This window comes from Mixophyes fleayi, chromosome 10 (genome assembly GCF_038048845.1).
Source record: "Mixophyes fleayi isolate aMixFle1 chromosome 10, aMixFle1.hap1, whole genome shotgun sequence".
In the NCBI taxonomy this organism is placed as follows: Eukaryota; Metazoa; Chordata; class Amphibia; order Anura; family Limnodynastidae; genus Mixophyes; species Mixophyes fleayi.
This window is the reverse complement of record NC_134411.1, coordinates 94252700-94274899: the sequence shown is the minus strand read 5'-3', so window position 1 is coordinate 94274899 and position 22200 is coordinate 94252700. Positions and strand designations below refer to the sequence as shown.

The window sequence follows — 22200 nt, the reverse complement described above, 5'->3', positions numbered from 1 at the left end:
TTACTCTTTGTTCATTCCAAGCAAACACTATATAGTTTCCCACAATACATTGCCAATATATGGACACTCACTCACTGCTCCCTCAGAGTCTATGGATTATATGTCACTTTATGTGGCCTGGAAAATCAATATTGCATTTTACACGTATACTAAAAAAATTTGCAAATAGCAAACAAAAATGATGTAAAAATATAGGATTTATGCACAGAATAATTCATGCACATGTGTCTTACAGAACATGTATTATGAATATAACATGAAACGGACCTGGTTTATCACAGCAAGATAAACAAAGTGCAGATTAAGCTTCTTTGGAGTGAATGGAAACTCAAGGCTATTGAGTTTAATTGTCTTCGTTCGTGACCTTCTACAAGACTGACCGGTCTGCAAGGTAGGAGGAAATCAACGTGTTACATACACATATTGAATACAAGTCTATTGATCGTGACTCTGCTTAGGTGGAAGGAACAATGCCATTTTAAAGATTAATCCTGGTTTTAGCAACACTAATCAGTTACTGCACCGTAAAACCACTGTGGTTCTGTTGTTGGATGCAGTTTTCTGTATTAGGCTGGGTACACACTACAGGGTTTTCAGCTGAATATCTGGCCAATCACCCAATAAATGACTATTCGGCCCTATATCACATTAGTGGGTACTCTCCAACGATATAGGATTATCGTTCTAAAGCTCATCGTATTGTGTGGTTTGATTTTTAAACCAAACTAAAAATCTCGTTCAACAATGGAACGATGTCATTCCAATCCTGCAGTGTGTACGCACTCAGGACCGGCAGTGTCCATAGATCTCTATGGAGGGTGCAGAGTCACCATCTATTCAGCAGATGGTAATGACAGATGAAGAGCACAGATCTGGAGGTAAATCTTGTACAACGTGTATAGTGTGTACACAGGAATCGGCCTGTTCTTTGGGACTTTCAGTCGTTGATAAAATTGTTAACGATATCACATCGGGAGAAATTTTCTGTAATGTGTACCCGGCCTAGGAGCAGTAATTATTTGTTTGTTATGATAGAAGGAGCAGGGCGTGCCCAGCAGAATACAGGGTATTATTAACACATTAACACATATTATTCTGCCACCGAATGCAAAAATGATATTTCCTGTTATGTAAAAGAGATATTGTAATGAGCTACAAGAGGTGTAGACTGGAGATATTTTGAGATATTGCTGTTTTAGCGGTAGTCTGCAGAGACATTTTTCGTGGCAACTATGTAGTATATAAAAATATCACATTAGGACGGAGCAGAGACGTAAACAGTAATGACAGAATAGAGCAGTGGGCAAATCTTTACTTGAAATAAATTTAAATTGACTTTTACCAGGGAGGAAACTACCAGGGTGGCAGGTGTAGAAGCTGTCAGTCCGCGTGTAGCTGCCAGCTGTACTATTATGGGCCCTCTGCTCCCCTCTGAATCCCTGTTGTGTGACTCCTCCTGATACCAGAGAGGATTAACTCTGCTCAGCGGGGGAGGGAACTCTGCTGGCCCCTCCCCCTGAGCAGGAAGGCAGTGCAGAGCGGTGCAGGAAGAAGAGGCGAGTAAGTGAGGATAGGAGCAATAGAAACCTTTGTTGGCCCTCCAAAATTGTGCCATGGAGCCCCCAAAGATCTAGTTAAGCCTGTGACTGCTACTAATAGACGTTATATGTAAAGCATAATTGCCGACTATCTGACTCTGTCCTCCGGGAGGACAGGTCATGTAACAGGGATAGGAGGGGGCGTGGTGACGTCTTTGCACCACCATAGCTCTGCCTCACTATGAAATAAAGAAAATCACAACATTGAATAGTGGGGGGCGGGGCTTAATGACGAGATTAAGCCCCTACCCGATATTCAATGCTGTGAATATTAGCATTTTTAGGATCCGGGGAGGTTTGTCTACTCTTCCGGGAGTCCGAGAGGACTCTACGAAATTCGGGAGCCTTCCAGAAATTCCGGGAGAGTAGGCAAGTAAGATGTAAAGCGATTTGTATTTAAGATTTAAGGGTTTAGATAAAAATCTGCAAAATCACAACGAATCGGCATCGCCACCATAGCAAAATTTGTGGGAGGGCTCAATGATCCAGGTCCGCCCTCCCAAGGCCCTCGCTCTTCTGGGAAGAGAATAGTTGGGCCTTGGGAAGGTGGACTGGCATGGTCGGGCTCCACTTACCTCTAGGTCACGTGGTGCCTGCAGACCCTAGACTGTCAGTAGTCCCATCACTGCATGCAGGTCAAAAAGCTAAATCTGCAGGCATTCCAGTTGTGACATCACTGGCCCTTCCTCTACACTGTGTATGTCTGCAAAGCAAAGCTGCCAAGCTGTCAGTGTCTGCAGAGGAGTGATAGAGAACATGGTGGGCTTATTTATTTAGGCATAAGCCATTCTTGCCCACTCTCCCAGAATGTCCTGGAGAATCCCGAATTCCAGGTAGGTCTCCCGGACTCCCGGGAGAGCAGCCCATTCTCCTGCATTCTGTACACTTCATAGAGAAGTGAGCGGAACGGGTCTTCGATGAGTTGATTCGTTGCAACGTCTGTCATGTCATTATGGGGATTGTAGTGCACCGCGGTCCAGCTAGACACTATTGCATGTGACTTGTGTAGATTCACCTGCTCTTCAGCAATGTCCCAGGAAATTATTTTGGAAATGCTTCCTAGTCCGAGTAAAAGTAAATTCTAAATTCTTTATGTGGGTTTTTAGGGTTAAAAACTGTCAGAATATTTTTTTGTTTTTACTGTAACTCCCACATAAAACACATTAAGCTCATGCTGCTCGACGCCAACACGTAGGGAAAGCAGCCAGACTTGAGCATTGAGTCTAGGAACAATATATGTAATCAATGTCATTTAAAAGGGTCAGTTTAGCATCTTTGACTGAAAACGTGAATTGATTTGAATAAATTATTCTCTTTTGAGTTTTGTTTGTGCACAAGGTGTGAGGTTGGAATTTCATAGTGTGTGGGATGACTATTGTGCGTGAGAAATGAGCCTCTAATGAGCTTTGTTCAATCTAGTCAGTCGTGTACAGCTTGAGAATAGAATGCTTGCCAGGAACTAAGATGGAGATTAATAGGAAACCAGAGAGACAGCCAATGAGGCACATAATAGGGTCAGGTGATGTATGGTTGGAGATAACCTGACTGAAAAACAAGCCCACTCAGGTATAAATCTAAGCTGGAAATATTCCCTGTCATTACTTATATACCGCAATCCTGTAAAACTAGGCACAGACTGATTTATTTACAAGGGTAATAACTGGAATGTGGGAGTGCACCATAGTGGCCTATTCTCCCGGAATGTCCGGGAGACTCCCAAATTTCTAGGAGTTCTCTCGGAGAGCAGTGGCAAACTCCTCAATCCTGTTCACTTCCCTGGTGAAGCGGGTGGGTGGGCGGGGCTTAACAATGCTAGTCACAGCAAATCGCGTAATTCTGGCCTGCCACCCCTCTGTTTAATGCCAAGAATCGTGGCATTAAGTAGCGGAGGGCAGGGCTTAATTACCCAAATTGCGCGCCCACGGCTGCCCGTACTCGCCCCCAGGATGTGAGGCAGAAGTGCTAAGCACTAAGCCACCGTGCTGCCATTGAGGCTATGTCAAACAACAGGCGCCTTTTCGCAAAATAAAAATGCCCTGCTCACCCCCATATTATACAGTTCATTAGTGACCTTTAATGTGCGCAGTAAATTAATTAACTTTTCTTGCAACACAAACCAGGGAGAAGTCTCTGCAGAAAACATCTGCGGCGCAGCCTGATCGTAACATCCTATCAGCGACACAAACAGTTTGCTGTAATATTTGCAGCCTACTTTGGGCTTAATTCCAGTAGGAAGCGTTGTGATTCCATTAGACGGGGAAGCTGTACCACTACACCAGCCTGCCAGCTCTGCTTTTCCCCTACAATTGTTATTGTTTAATAAGTATATTCATGGCTCTGAAGTGCTTCTGATTACATTGGTGCGTGAAGACAAGAAGTTTTAAAAACAATTAGAGAAGTCGTTCTATAAAGTACGGGGAATTGCATATGGTTTTGAATGACGCTGCCGAAGAAAGACAGGTGGTAGCAAGGACACAGTGTTATTGTATACATTATAGGGGAAAAAAACAAGTTGTTTTGTTGTGGAACCGATCATGAAAGACAAAAATATTGTTTTTTCTTTTTTTTATTTATTATTTTTATTTAGTTTTTATTTGTTTCTTTTATTTTTTTTAATAATATTGATTTTAAAGAGAACCTGTCTCCTGCATACAGTGGAGGTGTCAGACAAAATTGTGGGCAAACCAGTGTCCTTATCTGCTTAACATATCAATTAGTGCTGCCAACCGTCAGTAACTTTACTGACAGTAAAAATGTAGGGAAAAAATTCATCCATCAGTAAGAAAATAAGTAGAAAAAATAGGACATCGTCTTGTCAACACTTGCAATGAGTGGGGACACGATCACTGCGTTCCTTTTCATCATTTGCACGGTTGCCATGGACGCCTGCGGGCAGGGCAGTGTGATCATGTGATTGCAGTGCAGCAAATCAGGCCTAGCCAGACTCGTCACACTAGGAGCCTTCTGATTGGCTCCCAACACTTTATAGTCGAGGAAACTCTTGACTAACCAGCACGGTGGCTGAGTGGTTAGCACTTCTGCCTCAAAGCACTGGGGACATGAGTTTGATTCCCGACCATGGTCCTTTCTGTGTGGAGTTTGTATGTTCTCCCCGTGTTTGCGTGGGTTTCCTCCTGGTGCTCTGGTTTCCTCCTACACTCCAAAAACATACTGGTAGGTTAATTGGCTGCTAACAAATTGACCTTAGTCTCTCTCTGCATGTTACAGAATTTAGACTGTAAGCTCCAATGGGGCAGGGACTGATGTGAGCTCTCTGTACAGCGCTGTGGAATTAGTGGCGCTATATAAATAGCTGATGATGATGATGACTACTGTGCCAAGTATAGCTGCAGTCACTCTTTCTTGTATAACATCTTCCCGTCAGCATTGCTAGATTATGGTTCTGACCTGTGATTGGATATGGATTACTGCCGTGCTGGTTCTTGCTTTGGACCTGATTACCTTTTTCAATGGATGGTCAATTCGCTAGATAACAGTGACCTCAATGACGCACTTTATGACTAATATTCTTAAGACTTTGTAGATTGAGAGGCTGGAATCGGGATGGTACAGTAAGGCACTCTCAATAGGCTGAAACTCTCAGAAACATTAAGGATACAATTTACGCTCATTAATTGCTTTGGTGCTTCATCTCAAGACCCCTTGAGAGGAAGAGACCCAGGAGAACTTTTCGGTTTGCTCCAATCCAGTCTTCCACTTCAGATTGTTCAGAAGAATCTTAGGAGGATCTGTCTGTGTGGAGTTTGTATGTTCTCCCCGTGTTTGCGTGGGTTTCCTCCGGGTGCTTCGGTTTCCTCCCACACTCTAAAAACATACTGGTAGGTTAATTGGCTGCTATCAAAATTGACCCTAGTCTCTCTCTCTCTCTCTCTCTCTCTCTCTGTGTGTGTGTCTGTGTGTGTATTAGGGAATTTAGACTGTAAGCTCCCAGGGGCAAACGCAGGATTTGAGGAGGGGGGTTTCCACGCCATGATACAAGTGGGCGTGTCCAGTATGTGTAGGGGCGTGGCTACAAACACACACCGTGTCAAACACACAGATATGTAAACTGTCCCATACACAGATACACACAAACACACAGGATCAAACACACAAACATGTAAGCTGTCACATACACACATACATAAACACACAAATACATAAACACACAGGCTCAAGCACACAGATATGTAAGCTGTCACATACACACACATACATAAACACACACATACATAAACACACAGGATCAAACACAGACTCACACACATACATACACACACACACATACACACATTCTTACCTTCTTCTGCTGCTGCCTCCTGCATAACACCCATGCTGGCCATGTGGGAGGAAGGGGCGGGGCCAAACTGCCGGCAGAGAGCTGTGCTCACACAGCAGGGGACAGACTGGGAGACGATCCCAAGCTACAAACAGTAGTGGCTGGTCCCGGGAGAGGGGCCAGCCACTGTAATCATACAGCATCCCAGGTAGGACAGGGGTTTCTGGGGACTAGGAAACCCCCCCTGGGTGCGCCCCTGGCTCCAATGGGGCAGGGGCTGATGTGAGTGAGTTCTCTGTACAGCGCTGCGGAATCAGTGGCGCTATATAAATAAATGGTGATGATCATCATCATCATCATCAACATTTATTTATATAGCACCAGCAAATTTCATAGCGCTGATGATGATCTAATACAAATCGGTCGGGATTGACTTTCCGAAGGCACAGTAAAGCAACCATTTTCACGAAGCTTAATCTCTTGAGTTTACAAATTTCAATCACAAATTAGAGATGGATGGAAACTGCCTTCAACACAAAATATGGTTACTATGAGTATCTTGTAATGCCCTTTAGGCTAACTTAATGGGTTATCAGTTTTCCAAACCTTTGACACATTTAAAGAGTAATTGGTTTACCTGAATGACATAATAATTGTCTTTTCATTATTTAAGAACATGTGATACATCAGATATATGCGAAATTAGAGAAATGTGAATTCGACATGAAATAACCTTCCTTCGACACCTGATTCCTTCTGATTCAAATGGATCCTCATAAACTTTCTGCAGTTCTGGGGGTGAGTGTATCAAGCTGCGAGTTTCAAGCCGGTTTGAAAAGTGGAGAAGTTTTCTATAGCAACCAATCAGATTCTAGTTATAATTTTGGAGATTGTACTAAATAAGTGACAGCTAGATCTGATTGGCTGCTATAGGCAACATCTCTATTTTTCAAACAAGCCGGAAACTCGCAGCTTGATACATTTACCCCCTGGACTAGCCTAAAGTATGCACTTTATAGTCATTTGTGATGACTGGTACTTCTTATACCCCATTCATACTGCACCAAAATCCTGGGTTTTTGCCGGGGCGAGCTCAAACGACCCGGGTCTTGGTGCAGTATGAATGGTACAAGTCAAAAATCTCGGGTCTAAAAACCCGGGTCTTCAACCCGGGATTTATCGAGGGGTAATTCCCGGGTCGGACCCGGGTTGCCTGCACTATGAATGGTGCAACCCGGGTTTTTCAACCCGGGTTGCACAGAAAACAAGCTGATTGGCTGTCTGACCTGTAATGCTCACAATATTTACATTAACTGCATACATAAAACCAGGAAAAAAAAACTTGAGAGGAAAACAACAGTATGGACTGAAAGAACTACTTCTATCATCCACACTATAAGAAACAAACGAAAGAGAAAGGTCGCACATACTTTACATAGGGGACTAAAGTAAAGTATGGAGCGGTGAGCAGTACAGAACGGAATTGGTGGAAACACTGAAGAAATGTCTGATGGTTACAAATGATACAATGGAACAATAAAAATTAAAATATCTTATAAGATACACTCACACATCTTTATGGACAAAACAGCAGAAAATCAGACTATTACAAAAAAAAAAAATGTTTTCAGCCAATGAAAACTGCTCTGGTGATGACTCCCACAAATTTCCAGGGCACAGACTTGTGCAGTATGAATGGGGTCAAATTCCCGGGTCCGAGGTGCAGTATGAATGGTGTTTCTGAGCTGGGACGCTCCGAGCCCCGGCAAAAACCCGGCTTAAAAACCCAGGATATTGCCGGGGCGGCAGTATGAAAGCGGTAATACATAGCCATAACCAATTCATTTCACCAATTACAGATCTTACTAAAGCATCCGCATCATTCCTCAAATATCCTTTGATGCCTCTAGTACAGGAAGTCGAGCTTCCCTGTTCCACTAAAGATCTAGACGCTTCGTTTTACATCCTTGTGCATTCATGTTCTACAAGATAACTCATACAGAATGTAAATATGACAATAGCATCTCCAGTGTTCCTACTAAAAAAAATTGTTCCTGTTTCCCCCATCCAAATTCATCTACAGGATTTTGTACGCTTTATGCGTGTTTGGATATCAACCTCAAGTCCTGTCTATGAAGGTGATCATTGCAATAAAAATTGAAAACAATGAAAGAAATACACTTTTAGTCTCGACACAATTATTTTGCCGATCACAAAATAAAGCATTTTGTTCTCAGTAAGGCAGCCCGTCTGGTTGTCTGCTCTGAACATTTGTCTTCAATTATTTTCTCACAAGCTGGGTCCTAATTATATTGGTCCCTAAAGAATAACTGTAAAACTTTCACCAGTATCTTATTAGGTGGCACTCTAACATGAGAACACTACCCACTAGCTTTCATGTATATTTCTTTAAAACCCCGTCATTTCCAGCTCCCTCCTATGTCTTCTGATCCTGCTCCAGCCGTGGTCAAAGGTCAAGAGGCATTCAAAGGTGCCCAAAGTCCTGGATTCCAGACAATCTTTGGGCTGAATCCAGTATCTTGCAAAGTGGAGCGGTTTTGAGCCAGAAGATAATTTGTGGATTCCCATCGAAGATCTTCATGTTTACTGCTTACAAAGGGCCTTCCACAAATGATTTCCTTTGCATCCTGGTTCTACACACCCTGAAGATGATTTAAAAAGAGCCAGGGTCTAGGCTTATCCTAACTCATCTGCTCTTTTGTTGCCAAGTACATCTCCTGATTCTAGTATGTCTTTGGAGTGTGGGAGGAAACCGGAGCACCCGGAGGAAACCCACGCAAACACGGGGAGAACATACAAACTGCACACAGATAAGGCCATGGTCGGAAATCAAACTCACGACCCCAGCGCTGTGAGGCAGAAGTGCTAACCACTAAGCCACCGTGCTAGGATCGTAGTACGGACTCGATGCTCTTCAAATCCAGCACGCTTAGTGGCTTAGTGGTTACCACTTCTGCCTCACAGCACTGGAGTCATGAGTTCATTTCCCAACCATGACCTTATCTGTGTGGAGTTTGTATGTTCTCCCCGTGTTTGCGTGGGTTTCCTCCGGGTGCTCCAGTTTCCTCCCACACTCCAAAAACATACTAGTAGGTTATTTGGCTGCTATCAAATTGACCCTAGTCTCTCTCGGTCTGTGTGTGTATGTTAGGGGATATAGACTGTAAGCTCCAATGGAGCAGGGACTGATGTGAGTTCTCTGTACAGCGCTGCGGAATCAGTGGCGCTATATAAATAGCTGCTGCTGATGATAATGAAATCCTGCTGTCTAAAACACGGTCATATTCTTGTCTGATGACTTAGGAGTTCTACTGGATTTCAAACCACAGCCTTAGACTTATCATCCATGTGACATAGGCTCCCCGTCAGTAACTGGGCATTGCTATCGGAGTCCCTGATGAGTTCAGACCGTGTGGTGTCTGCATCCTGTAACTTGGGAGGCAGATTGATGTTGCACAGTCATTTAAACCAAAAAAATAAGTTTGGTAAACCAGACTAACCCATCGCGGTGGACGTGTGAGCTAAAACTGGAGGGACGTGAGATTTCAACTAATATCTAAGTTCATGTGAAGGGAAACTATGATTATTTTGTGTTATCAACACTGTAGCAAGAGCATATCCGAAGGGCCCAGCCCCCTGTTGCCCCTCAGTACTGAAAGCTGGACCCTGATTGGTTGCTGTGAGTCCTTTTTAGTGCATCATGTTATTAAAGAATCCTATTACTAATAATAGTAAATAAAATAAAATACAAAATGCTCCCTTGTATCACTGACCTCATCTTAAATAGTGAATAGATGACCGAAAAACAAGTCACTATTTCAATCATGAATGTGATATTCATATGGGTTTATTATGTCATAGTAATGTGTTTTTTTTTTTTTTAAAACACATTGTAAATGCTCTGATACTATTACTAGACTTAATGACAGAATGAGGGCATCTGAATGGGTATTAATAATTCTATAGCTCATGCAAGGATCTCTGACTGAAAAATAATCTATAAATAATAAATAATAGCGTTTCTCCAGTTAGAAGTCAATATAGAAGACACTTTCATCTTGGTGTGATACATCTGGGGAGATCCAGATGAGAGATCGTAGTAAATTGTGCAATGATATGAAAACATCTTCAGGTAAATCAATTTACTCTGTAATAAAATCATATTAAGTAAGTACTAACAGATAAAAACAAGGTATGCTATACACAATAGCTACTGAGAATAGTTGAAAATGAATGTGTTAAATTATCAGGTGGTTAACTGGGAAGATTTCAGATAAAATTATTTAAAAAAAGCAAAACCTTTTTTTAGCTTCACAAAGATCTCACCAGCAAGAGATCTGCGATGATGACGCAAAGGTATCGACCCAGATGGATTGTGAAATCTTTCTATGGGGTGTGAACCTATCACTATTGGGCAAAACAGATGCAATTATTACCATAAATGAAATCTCATCAGAGGAGGGCTGGCAAATTTTAGCCTGGGGTGAAAGACTGGATTCAGCAATCTATTAGGAACATTTTAAAGGAAAAAAAATGGAGGTGGCCCAGTGACCCAGCCCAAGGTTGGCTAATATACTTTGGGACCGGCCCCCTTGCCCCTGCATCTTATGTTTTGTCAGTAAAATGGGTAACTTGTGCATATCCTGTATATTGATGAATGTTATTATTGACTCCTTTATCATCCTCAATGATCAGTTATTTATATAGCGCCACTAATTCCGCAGCGCTGTACAGAGAACTCACTCACATCAGTCCCTGCCCCATTGGAGCTTACAGTCTAAATTCCCTAACATACAAACACATATAAAGGAACCTGGATGTTAGGTATAATGATACAGACTGAGAATGGGAAATAACAATGACAGCCTGTGATACATTTGTTGCATCGAATGTTATTAAATAATAACTGGAAATAACAAGTGTAAATATAAATAGTGACAGTGATAAGAGCTGGGGCAGTGTTAGAGATCGGTGTCACACAGACACAGGGGCCTCCCAGATGATCTCAGCACAGTACTAGGGGGGCTGGTGGCAGTCTGGGGGGGGTAGTACTCTGATAGACCAGGAGAGGGAGGCAGAGAGGGAACCAATAGGGGGTCTCTGCTCTAAGGTGTCACCCCCCCCCCCCCCCCCCCCAGAACAGGCGGCCAGCAGGTGAGGAGTCCCTGGAAGGGGGGGTGACCTGTGCTGGTAACAGTGCAGGGGGGGGGGGGGTCCGGAAGTGCTGCTATCAGCTGCAGCAGGAGATGCTTCACTCTCTCCACCTCCCCCAGCCCCAGCCTCCTCCTCCATACACCGCACAGAGGACAGGCTGAGCCGGCTGCATGTGCTGCTGTGTGTGGATGGGGAGCTGACAAGTGCACATCCTCTGCCTGACAAAGAGCCAGCTGATGTGGAGCCTGTGCCCTCCTGGCCCCCCCTGGCTGGCTGACAAAGGACCCCGGCCCCCCCTGTCACCATGCCCAGCGCTGCCAGCCTGGACTTCCTCCATCACATCTCTGTCATCTGCTTTGGTGAGTACCTGGGCACCCTCTCCCCCACCTGTCAGTCACCCACCAGGTGTGTTGGTGATGTCTTCTGCACCTGAAGGGACTGCATGCAGCCTGGAGGGGTGACAGCTGAGGGGGCATTAAATGGGTAATATGGGATGTAAGGGCTGGAATGGCTGTTGCTGTATTTTAGCTGCACTCAGTCTGGCTCCTTAGCTGAGCTCTTCCCTCCAATCCAGCAGTGACAGGGGTTAATACTATGAGCTCATCTGCTAAATGTGTCACTCAGGAGTCCTGGCTGCTCCTGTGGCCCCTGCAGTGCTCCTGTATCTGCTTGTTTGTGTTATTGTGTGTGATACAGCAACAGCTGAAAACAACAAACCTCCTATACAGTGTGTTTATGCAGACACACATATATAGTGTGCGCTTCTGTCTGTCTATGTGTGTGTGTGTGTGTGTGTGTGTATATATATGTGTGTGTGTGTTTATGTGTGTCTATGTATAGATATTTATAGGTATGAGTATATGTATATATATATATATATATATATATATATATATATATATATATATATATATGTAGGTTAATTGGCTGCTATCAAAAATTTGTGTGTATGTTAGGGAATTTAGACTGTAAGCTCCAATGGGGCAGGGACTGATGTGAATAAGTTCTCTGTACAGCGCTGCAGAATCAGTGGCGCTATATAAATAAATGGTGATGATGATGATATACATGTATGTATGTATATATATATATATGTATGTGTGTGTATATATATATATATATATATATATATATATATATATATATATATATATATTACATAGTGACGGCTAAAGACATGGAAACACCTGGGCACTTGGGCTGCCACACAGGTTGTTCCCCATGTGTAAATTAAGCAAATAACATGGTCTGGGTTATATAAAAAAAATATAACATTCTAAAACAAAATCTGGACTATGCTGCTAGCATGGCTGCAGGAGGAGACCTCATTCACTTTAAAGGAGGAGTGTTTGGCATTAGCTTCAGTGACCAAAACAGCTTAACTTGTGGAAGGCGATGTCAGCCAGGAACTCTGAGGTAAAAACTTCATCAGCAAAGGGCGGCAGTGGGGGGCGGCACATATACCAGGACTTTGATATATTTGTAGTCGTACACAGCAAACCAGGTAACCAAGATTAATTGCAGATTTCAACCCATGACCAGAGAGCTGGATGTCATGGTTGGCTTACAGTACACAGTCCGCTCATCACGTGTGACAATGGATGTTTGTGTGTTCAGTGGTGCAAATAACACTTCTGTGCGTTGGAAGAAGGAGGTACTGTCAGGTGAATCATCCTTCACCAACCTAGAGAACTCCACAGCCCCGAGAACTTGTTTCCACAAGTGAAGGGTCCTGGAATGGTTCGGGTGCATCCCGTAGAAGGCGAATTCGATGCTAATCACAGCTTAACGGTTCTGAGTGGTTATCTTCACCCCATGCTGCAGCATGTATTACGGAGGGGGGGGGGTTAGTTTCCAGTATGACAATGCCCCCCATCCACAGAGCACACGCGGTCAGAGACGTACTTATAATTTTAGTGCCTGTGGCGAGAAGGAAAACTGTTGCCCCCTAGTTCTCAGTTTTAGCCAAACGAACCTAAAATATTCATAAACTGCTCCCCCCTTTAGCTTTGCGCCTTGGGCGGTTGCCCCATTTGCACCGCCCTAGTTACGGCCCTGTGCTTGGTCGTGCGATGGTTTGATGAGCGCGATGCTGGTGTTATCTGTATGTCATGGCCTTTTCAGTGACTAATCCACCTAATTTACGGGATATGAAAGAACAGTGCCTGCGGCGGAGTGTTCCGTCAACCTGGCGGCAATTGTGTGATTCTCTTGTGGAAGAATGATGCAGCAACCAACCCCCAAAACAATTCCAGATATTGGGAGACTCAAGTCTCTAATAAGTGACTGTATATTGGCCTTTCAATTTTTTATCCACTTCATGTATGTGTGTGTGTAATATATAATATATATATAATTTCAACAAGTGATGAAACGGTACAAAAAACTCCTTTTAACGATTTTTTTACACCCAAAAGTTAATTTTAAGTCCTTACCCTTGACCCCCAAGCACCACCCCGAACCCCGTATCCCTAAAAAGAAACGACAAACCCAAATGCATGCAACACATGATCACCAATAGGAGTGGGACCCACCTATCAGCAATCACGGCAACCTGGACACATGTCCTTTATGGACAGCAAGGCCGTCTCCCCTAATCAGGACACTTGAGACGTTTGCGAATTGACAACGTTTAATTAATAAGCCCTCTTTAACAAAAAAAAATTAAAAGAGCTCTAAACAGACACGGAAGTGTCCATTACCGCCCCCTCTCTGCCCTCACCTGCTCAGGTGGACTCTGGTACCCACCCCCCCCCCCTCCTATTCCATCGTCCACTTTGCTAAATTCTTTGTGCTGAATGTTCCTGCGTCTCTCCATAGAGATCAATGTGAGATCTCTAAGTAAGAATCGAATTCTGCTCCATTCACCTGTCAACAAATGAAACGTGGGAGACCGGTATATAGGAGATTTTACTGCAACCCATTAAAATATACTTCTTAAAGGAATTATCCTTTATGTAAATGTGCATGTTATCTTGTATATACCAAGTGTTACAAAATATAGTATTTCAGATAATTCACGCAGTACACTTTTCAGCATATCCCTTCACTGTCCCTCTTTTTCATTTCAATCCCCTGTTCCTCTTACTGTCCAAACGGTCTCATTCATAGCTTTATATGGATAACGCCTTCATTATGTGCAAAAAGTGTCTGTTTTGAGCCTGAATATATATCCGTGTCTCCCTCACTCTGCTGAATATTATGTGTTTTATAGCTTTGTGATATTTGTTGGTGTCTTACGGTGAGCTGTGCTTATATCAGATTTGATCAGAAAGTAAATATTGTACTTGAAACTATATAATTTGCCTTTTTGTGAATCGACCCCTTTGTGTCTGATTCCCCGGCATGGTCTGGTTGACACGGTTTCAGGGATAATTCCTGGGAGAGTTACACTGTATCAAGTGCTTATGTGACGATTTATCAGTAAATGCTTCCTGAGGTGTTGTGTGACATAGTTCATCAGGCGTTACATCATCTCTGTTAACTTGTGCGGAGGATATGAATTCAAAATTATTAGAATGTTTTCCTGACTATATAAAGCAGCTTTTTTTTATGACAAGCTCACATATAGTTAATCAGTTATTTATCATTTTAATTCAGATTGTTTATTAAAGAAAATATCTTGTTGCAATTTTGTGGATCCCCTGACCCACAGTTACCTGAGCTGACACTCTCTTGATAGCTGAAGCCGGGCTGTCCGCAAGCTTCCGGGCTGGAGGTGTGTATTGAATGTGACACCTGATTGGTTGTGGTTCCTCTCCAATCACATGCTGCATTCACGCTACACCTCCCCGTACCAACAGACTGAATTTCTAAGATAATACAGAAGTGGAAGTTGCTGGGGGATTTTTCTCTGAATTTCTAAGATATGTGGCAACGCCTCACAGGCAACAATGGGAAGTGTGTTATTCAGTAGTAGTACAGAGCATGGCAGAATTTTTTCCTAAAATTATTGATTTTAGTTATTTACTTTTTTATTTGTTTCCTCTTGAAAATAATTAATTTCCAGACACAGGAATTACATTTTTTTCCCCTCTGGAAATAACCCAATTTTTAATATTGACCAACAGTGCAATGCAATTCGAATTAATTTTGGCAATTGGGATCTGTCCAGCTCTTGACTACACCCCCATATTATACTATGCCCCCCATTCCCAACACTGAAACCCCTACACCGAGCATTAAACACGTCATCTGTCATCAGCTCTCTGTACTAATCTCCATACATGGTTATATCAGACATATATTACACATCATCTTCCCTCCTGATCATCCACAAACTTATAGTTCAAATGTTTATCAGCGTTGTCAGAACCAGTACAGGGGCAAACGCAGGATTTGTAGAGGGGGGTTTCCACACCACACCGCCAGTGGGCGTGACCAGTATGCATTGGGGCGTGGCTATAATATTAGACAGTGCTTGGCTGCTCTCCAACTCTTCCTATCCTTATAATATACATGGGCAATGCTGCGTGCACTACTGTTAGGTGCACGCAGCTCTCCCTTTTCAAGCAGAGCCGTGTGAAGCGGGGGCAGGGTGCAGCCACCTCAATTATACAGTGCCCCAGGCTTGGAGGGGGGCTTCCAGGCACTAGGAACCCCCCCCCCCCCTCGGTTTGTCTATGCAGTACTCAGGCCCCCTCCCACAATCCGTGGTTGCCGGTCACCTTCCACATTCTAAGCTCCTGGTTTATCAGGTGCATTATGACCAGGGGCTGGCAAAAGCGTACATCTGAAACCACTTGTCATGGTCAAACTGTTATGCTGAGGGCAACGACAGGGTCACTGGTCATTATTACATATCAGAATACTGCAGTAACAACCTTACAAGACAAATACATTACATCGCTTATGCTTGACGCTTATAGTGAAACTGCATATTTGATTCCACATATGTTTATAATTACATGTTATGCAGTTGCGTTTCATGTTGGAGATGCTAAGAAATAACGTGAATGTTGCATCTCTGATCCACTTTCATCTTCTCGGAACTCTCTTCACAGGCTGCACCCAGAGAGATCTGTTTTCCAGCCCCAGCTGTGTTCTCTCTGCCACTTGACTCATTATCTGTTTTTTTGACAAGAAAATGTAACCATCAACAAAGCCGAAAATCATGTCATCTTTTTATTAAAGTGTACGCAGAGTGCAGCTAACCATATATCAATTCACTAGGATCTAGTGCTATGAACTGCTAGTTGGGCCCACGCTAATGGGCACAGGTTTCAGTTGGCGCTGAATATACCCCCTTGTACCCCATTACTCATCCAGCCTATCAGTAACTGTCTTGAGAGTTGTAGTGTTATTTGTTTATTGCTTTGTGCTTTTATACCATGTACTGTCTTGTTGTTTGACCTCTGTACGGCGTTGCGGACTTCATGTGGCGCTTTATAAATTTAGGCTGATAATAATAATGACTGAGGTGATCCAATCCGCTTTAGAGATACATTTTCACTGAACACTTTATTGTCCAAAGTTCTACAGGATGTAGATCCTTAGAGAGTTACCATTGGTGGAGGCATTGCTGAATGATTGGCTATGAAACTAGTGTGATGCCCTGCGAGTGATCCAATTAAAATTGCCCTTAGCTCTAGTACGCAGACCGCTGTTTTTATTTGTAAAAGTGATTCCTGCCAACAGTCCGGGAATTCTGTGGGATATATTATTATTCATGCAGTAGCCAATGGGCTTCTCTTATCCCTATATTTTATTTTCCCTTTTGTATTTTAATTGTAAATATTATGTATAATATTCATGTTGCAGGAATGTTCCTAACTTCACTAAAGGTGTTACTAAGTTAGCTTTCAAACTTAGGCTTGCGGACAGAGCGTTTTAAGTCTTCCTACCCCGTAAGAATCCCCTTATCACCTGCACAGACAGTCAATATTGTTTATGTGTCATAACGATATCACAAGCACATCTCCCAACACTATAATTTGGATACCGGTAGAAGGCCATACGCCCGATCCACACAAACCACGGCCTGATAACCAAACTGCGCCCATCTGTGACAGGTCACTCCTCCATTCGGCCATTGTAATTCATGACCGTTTTGCAGCAATTATGTCTATTGTTAGTTAAGGGCAAGCGTGGAACGGTAACCGGAAGGTCTGACATCGTTGAGTAAGCGGGCATGACAGTGGCTAAGTGGTTAGCACTTCTGCCTCAAAGCGCTGGGGTCATGAGTTCAATTCCCAATCATGGCCTTATCTGTGCAGAGTTTGTATGTTCTGCCCATGTTTGCGTGGATTTCCTCCAGGTGCTCCGGTTTCCTCACACACTCCAAAAACATACTGGTAGGTTAATTGGCTGCTATCAAAAATTGACCCAAGTCTCTGTCTGTCTGTGTGTGTATGTTAGGGAATTTAGACTGTAAGCTCCAATGGGGCAGGGACTGACGCCACTAATTCCGCAGCACTGTACAGAGATTACAGCGCTGCGGAATTAGTGGCGTTATATAAATAAATGGTGATGATGATGAAGTGGGATGACATCATGAGAGTTTGTGGCCAGGTTCAAAAACGTTAACACAAAGGAGACCAGTACCCACATAAATTCGCTGATAGCCTGTCCAGTAAGATATCGGTGAGCTATGTCTAGCATGTACTAGGCCCAATTAAGAAACGCGTGAGGTTGCAGTGCTTTTTGAGGAAATGATACTAAGTGAAGTCTAATGTACGACGGTCTCGAGAAGTTTCACTTACCACTTCCTGTTTGAACACTTAACGGGATTACAAGTTATTGCTCTTTTGATGCTTTCTGAGCTGTACCTGTTATTTTTTTTAAGCTAATAACTGATTGAATCATTGTGCTAACCACAAGTTGCAGAAACATACAAACAACTGATTTATATCACTTGTCTGTATATTTGTAATGTTTACATTACTCTTAATACTGTGATTAACCTCCGGAAACGCAGAATGGAAATCACAGTTCAAATAAGTTGAGTTTATGGCAAACCACATTTTGGTATTTAAATTTAACATATTTTACTAAGCTCTTAAGGATACACATACATCTTTTAAGCTGACTTTTATATTTCAGTGATGGAAAAGTCCATAAAATATATATAATGACATAGTGGTCCTGCACTGTCCCTACTTTCCATTGATAGCAGTGTTTTAATGATTTGTCCCTAAAAGACTTTGCCTGTGGTATTGTCCCCATTCTTAAAAATGGTTAAACTGCATCATATAAATGATCTTATTGTATATAAACTGTGTGTGTGTGTGAATATAAAATAAATATATATATATATATATATATATATATATATATATATATATATATATATATATATATATATATATGATTTCTTATTTTATGGAATTCATAGGTTGATATTTATTGACGGTGAGCATTTAAAATGTAAAGTGATGTCATTATAATCCTGTATGGTGGTTGGTCCTCAGCCGAGGAGCTATCTGTTCCTAGATATGATCATAAACTTGTGGTACTGGGAATATTTCCTCACACAAGTTTTATTTTGTTTCTCAGGTTATCTTATTTTACTGTGTAGAGCTGTCATTTTCATCTTGAGCAAAGTGTTCAACAGAATAAACCAGTGTTGGCCAACCTGTGACACTCCAGGTGTTGTGAAACTACAAGTCCCAGCATACCCTTCCAGCAATAAGCTGCTAGATATTGGCAAAGCATGCTGGGACTTGTAGTCTCACAACACCTGGAGTGTCACAGGTTAGACAACACTGGAATAAACCAATGGGGTCAAATGCAAATTGCCTTGTGTGTCATTCCAATATTTGACAGGAATTTGAAGTGTTTTTAGACTTTTCCCTCATTATACAATTTCCTGAATTTAACACCTAGGGGTACATTTACTAAAGCTTCTAAAAAAACACAAAAGTGGAGGTGTTGCCCCTGGCAACCAATCAGATTCTAGCTAACATTCATCTAGCAGAGGCTAGAAAATGTTAGCCACAATCTGATTGGTTGCTATGAGCGACACCTCCACTTTATTAAGCTTTATTAAGTGTACCCCTAAGATTTCCTGGTTGCCTGAAAAATCTAAAGTGGGCGTTTGGCTGTATCTATAGATTCTACCATTATCCAGAACCTGCATCTACTTCTATTAGATTATTGCACGTTCTGTTTCCCTCCTGAAGTGGGCTGGTTGACAAGTTAACTTTTAAACCTCAGAGATATGTTTAGGTGGCTGGGTGTTAAAATAAAGAAAGGAATAGTAACATTTGTAATTGATGTTTCAATACTCTCCATAATAGCCTAGCAGCAGGCACCAGCTCTCCTATTTCTGCAAAGGGGGAAGAAAGATTAAATAAAAGCAACGTAAAAATAATGAAAGAAAGGAAACTGCAACAAAATAAACATTTGTAGAATAATAGATTGCATGTTGTTGTTGTTTGTTTGTTTTTCTTTTGTATATTATTGAATCATTGTTAATGCGATTCTTATCCTTTTATTATTTTTTATTTACCCAGTTGAATTTGCTACTGTAAACATTAAGGGATAAATATATGAAAAATATTATTGTTATAGGATGTTACCCATTTTCTGTGTTGAGATTATTAGTCTGCTGGTAGAGCTCGCTGTTGAGTACAGATAACATTGTTTGGCTTCTCTTCTCCATAATCTGTTTATCGTCTCCAAGAAGTTTTGTTGTTAATGGAACTGAGTTGTGATAAATTGTCTTACAATGCACTATACAGGGGCGTGGCTCAAGTGATGTGTGTGACATCATTGGGGGCGTGGCCAGTGTTGGAAAGAATCTAAAGTGTGACAGGGAGCAGGAGGAAAGTTTGCAAGTAGAAGAAGGCAAAGTATTATTTAATAATACTTTAACACATTATTATGTAAATATGAAAGCGATAGGTCCTCTTTCAATAAGTCTCAACATTTGAGTCGGTAAATAGCAGGTGTGTTTGTGGTCAATACAGACAGGTAAGCTCATTCACACCTATACGCTATTCGCACGTTAATGGTATAAAAGTTTGGGCAACACAGTGGCGTAGTGGTTAGCACTTCTGCCTCACAGCACTGGGTTCATGAGTTCGATTCCTGACCATGATCGTATCTGTGTGGAGTTTGTATGTTCTCCCCGTGTTTGTGTGGGTTTCCTCCGGGTGCTCTGGTTTCCTCCCACACTCCAAAAACATACTGATAGGTTAATTGGCTGCTATAAAAATTGACCCTAGTCTCTGTCTGTCTTCCTCTCTGTCTGTCTGCATGTGTCTATATTAGGGAATTTAGACTCAAAGGCAAACGCAGGATTTGTAGAGGGGGGTTTCCACACCACGCCGCCAGTGGGCGTGGCCAGCATGCATGGGGGAGTGGCTATAATTTTAGACAGTGCTTGGCTGCTCTCCAACTCTTCTTATCCCCATAATATACATGGGCAATGCTGCATGTACTACAGTTAGGTGCACGCAGCTCTCCCTTTTCAAGCAGAGCCGTGTGAAGCGGGAGCAGGGTCCAGTCACCTCAATTATTCAGTGCCCCAGGCTTGGAGGGGGTTTCCAGGCACTAGGAAACCCCCCCCCCCCTCGGTTTGCCTATGAGACTGTAAGCTCCAATAGGGCAGGGACTGATGTGAATGAGTTCTCTGTACAGTGCTGCGGAATTAATGGCGTTATATAAATAAATGATGATGATGAAGTTCAGTGGACCCCAAAATAGGACAAATAACAGTCAACGCCTTTCTCACCACTGCATTCTAAAATGTTAACACTGACTTTAAGATGTTAGAATGCAGCAAGCCCAATTTCTGACGCATTAATGGAGGCCACCAGTAAAATAGATTGCCTTGATAAAAGTGAGGCGCACAGAAAACGTGTTAAACGCATCACTAAAATAACTCTAAAACGCCCGTCAATTTTCATGCCTTTTTAATCATTTTTTCAGAGCATATGTGTGAACGAGCCCTGAAAGAGTTGAGCTTTGGCGCCTAGAACAACACGAAAAGTTCTGTTGTTTTGATTGTATTAGATTAGCACCTGGACCCGCTGGATGAGGTTTCTGAGTGTTTGCCTTGCGGTTCTTTATCATTATGCAAATCTTAATTCAGTCTCCTGACATCCTCACAGCTGCTTCCACTCTCGCAGGTGGGTCCTGGCGCGTTTTAAGAATTAAAATAGCAACGCAGCAGGCAGTGCTTAGTGCTCACAATCCTGCAGCAATTTGGCAAGTGTGTTCTTGTTGGCAACAGTCTAAAGTCAATATTGAGACAGCTCCGCGCTCCCATCTTTTACATCTTGTGTTCAGAGATGAATCCTGGCTGATCATTATCCCATTGATGGGAAGAATTAGCTCACTTTGTGAGAAAATTGCAGAATATTTACTGACTAGATGCAGAGATGGTTTCTTCGGATTAGCCTTCGGGGCTTGCTAATTAAATTCAAATACAGATGAAAGAACACGGCTGCAAGATAAGAGCTGGCTTGCCCACCTAGACAGCCAATATTGTTTCTAAATGTCAAGTTTTTAAAGGGGAATTGTATTATAAGACCTCCGTGCACGGTGCTTTCCTGGTGCACAGACTGATCCCCGACCGGCTGAATCTGTGAACAATTTTTTACCAGGATCTGCATCACGGTTCACAAATTGTAGGAATAACCGATTACTTCTTGGCTGATGGGAACATTAATTATTGTACAGAGCAATCAAATTGGATATGATTTTAATTGTTCAGGATGATAATTTAGGGGGCCAACTAAATTTACATTCTGCGTTACAAAGCACATTGTATCTGTTGATTTGGTTTTCTACACTTCCTAATAATCACGATTAATGATGGAATGATGTCGGGCAAATGTGGCAGTGTGCACGCACTCACCACCAGCAGTGTAGGCAGATATCTGTAGTGTGTACAGAGTCAGGATATTTTCAGCAGGTGGTTATGAAAGATGCAGATCTCATATCTGAAGGTAAATCGTGTAGGTGTGTACACATGAATCTGCATGATCATCGGGGCTTTCAGTCGGTGGTGAAATCATTGCAGAAATTGCATCTGAACTAAGATTGCATAGGTGTGTACCCAGCTTAATTCATATGACTATTGGAAAGACATTTTCACTTTCAAAATTGCCCTTTTAAAAATGAATTGCCCAATGTATATCTGTTTGCTGGGGCATTACATGGTTACGTACAGAATACTGCAGAGAGCACTTAACATGCGTT

The 22200-nt window shown here is 42.3% G+C and overlaps 1 protein-coding gene across 3 annotated transcripts in view; it reads left to right on the top strand.

Moving 5' to 3' along the window:
• The first annotated feature begins 299 nt into the window (after positions 1-299).
• Positions 300-22200, top strand: part of LRP3 (LDL receptor related protein 3) — a 45669-nt gene continuing 23768 nt past the window's right edge. For 2 of the 3 annotated variants that reach the window (XM_075189187.1, XM_075189185.1), the window contains exon 1: positions 11053-11411. In XM_075189187.1, coding sequence (XP_075045288.1) covers positions 11357-11411 — 55 coding nt within the window. In that variant the 5' untranslated portion in view covers positions 11053-11356. Of the gene's footprint in view, positions 392-11052; positions 11412-22200 lie in introns of those variants that run through there. The other variant, XM_075189186.1, reaches the window with a different exon arrangement.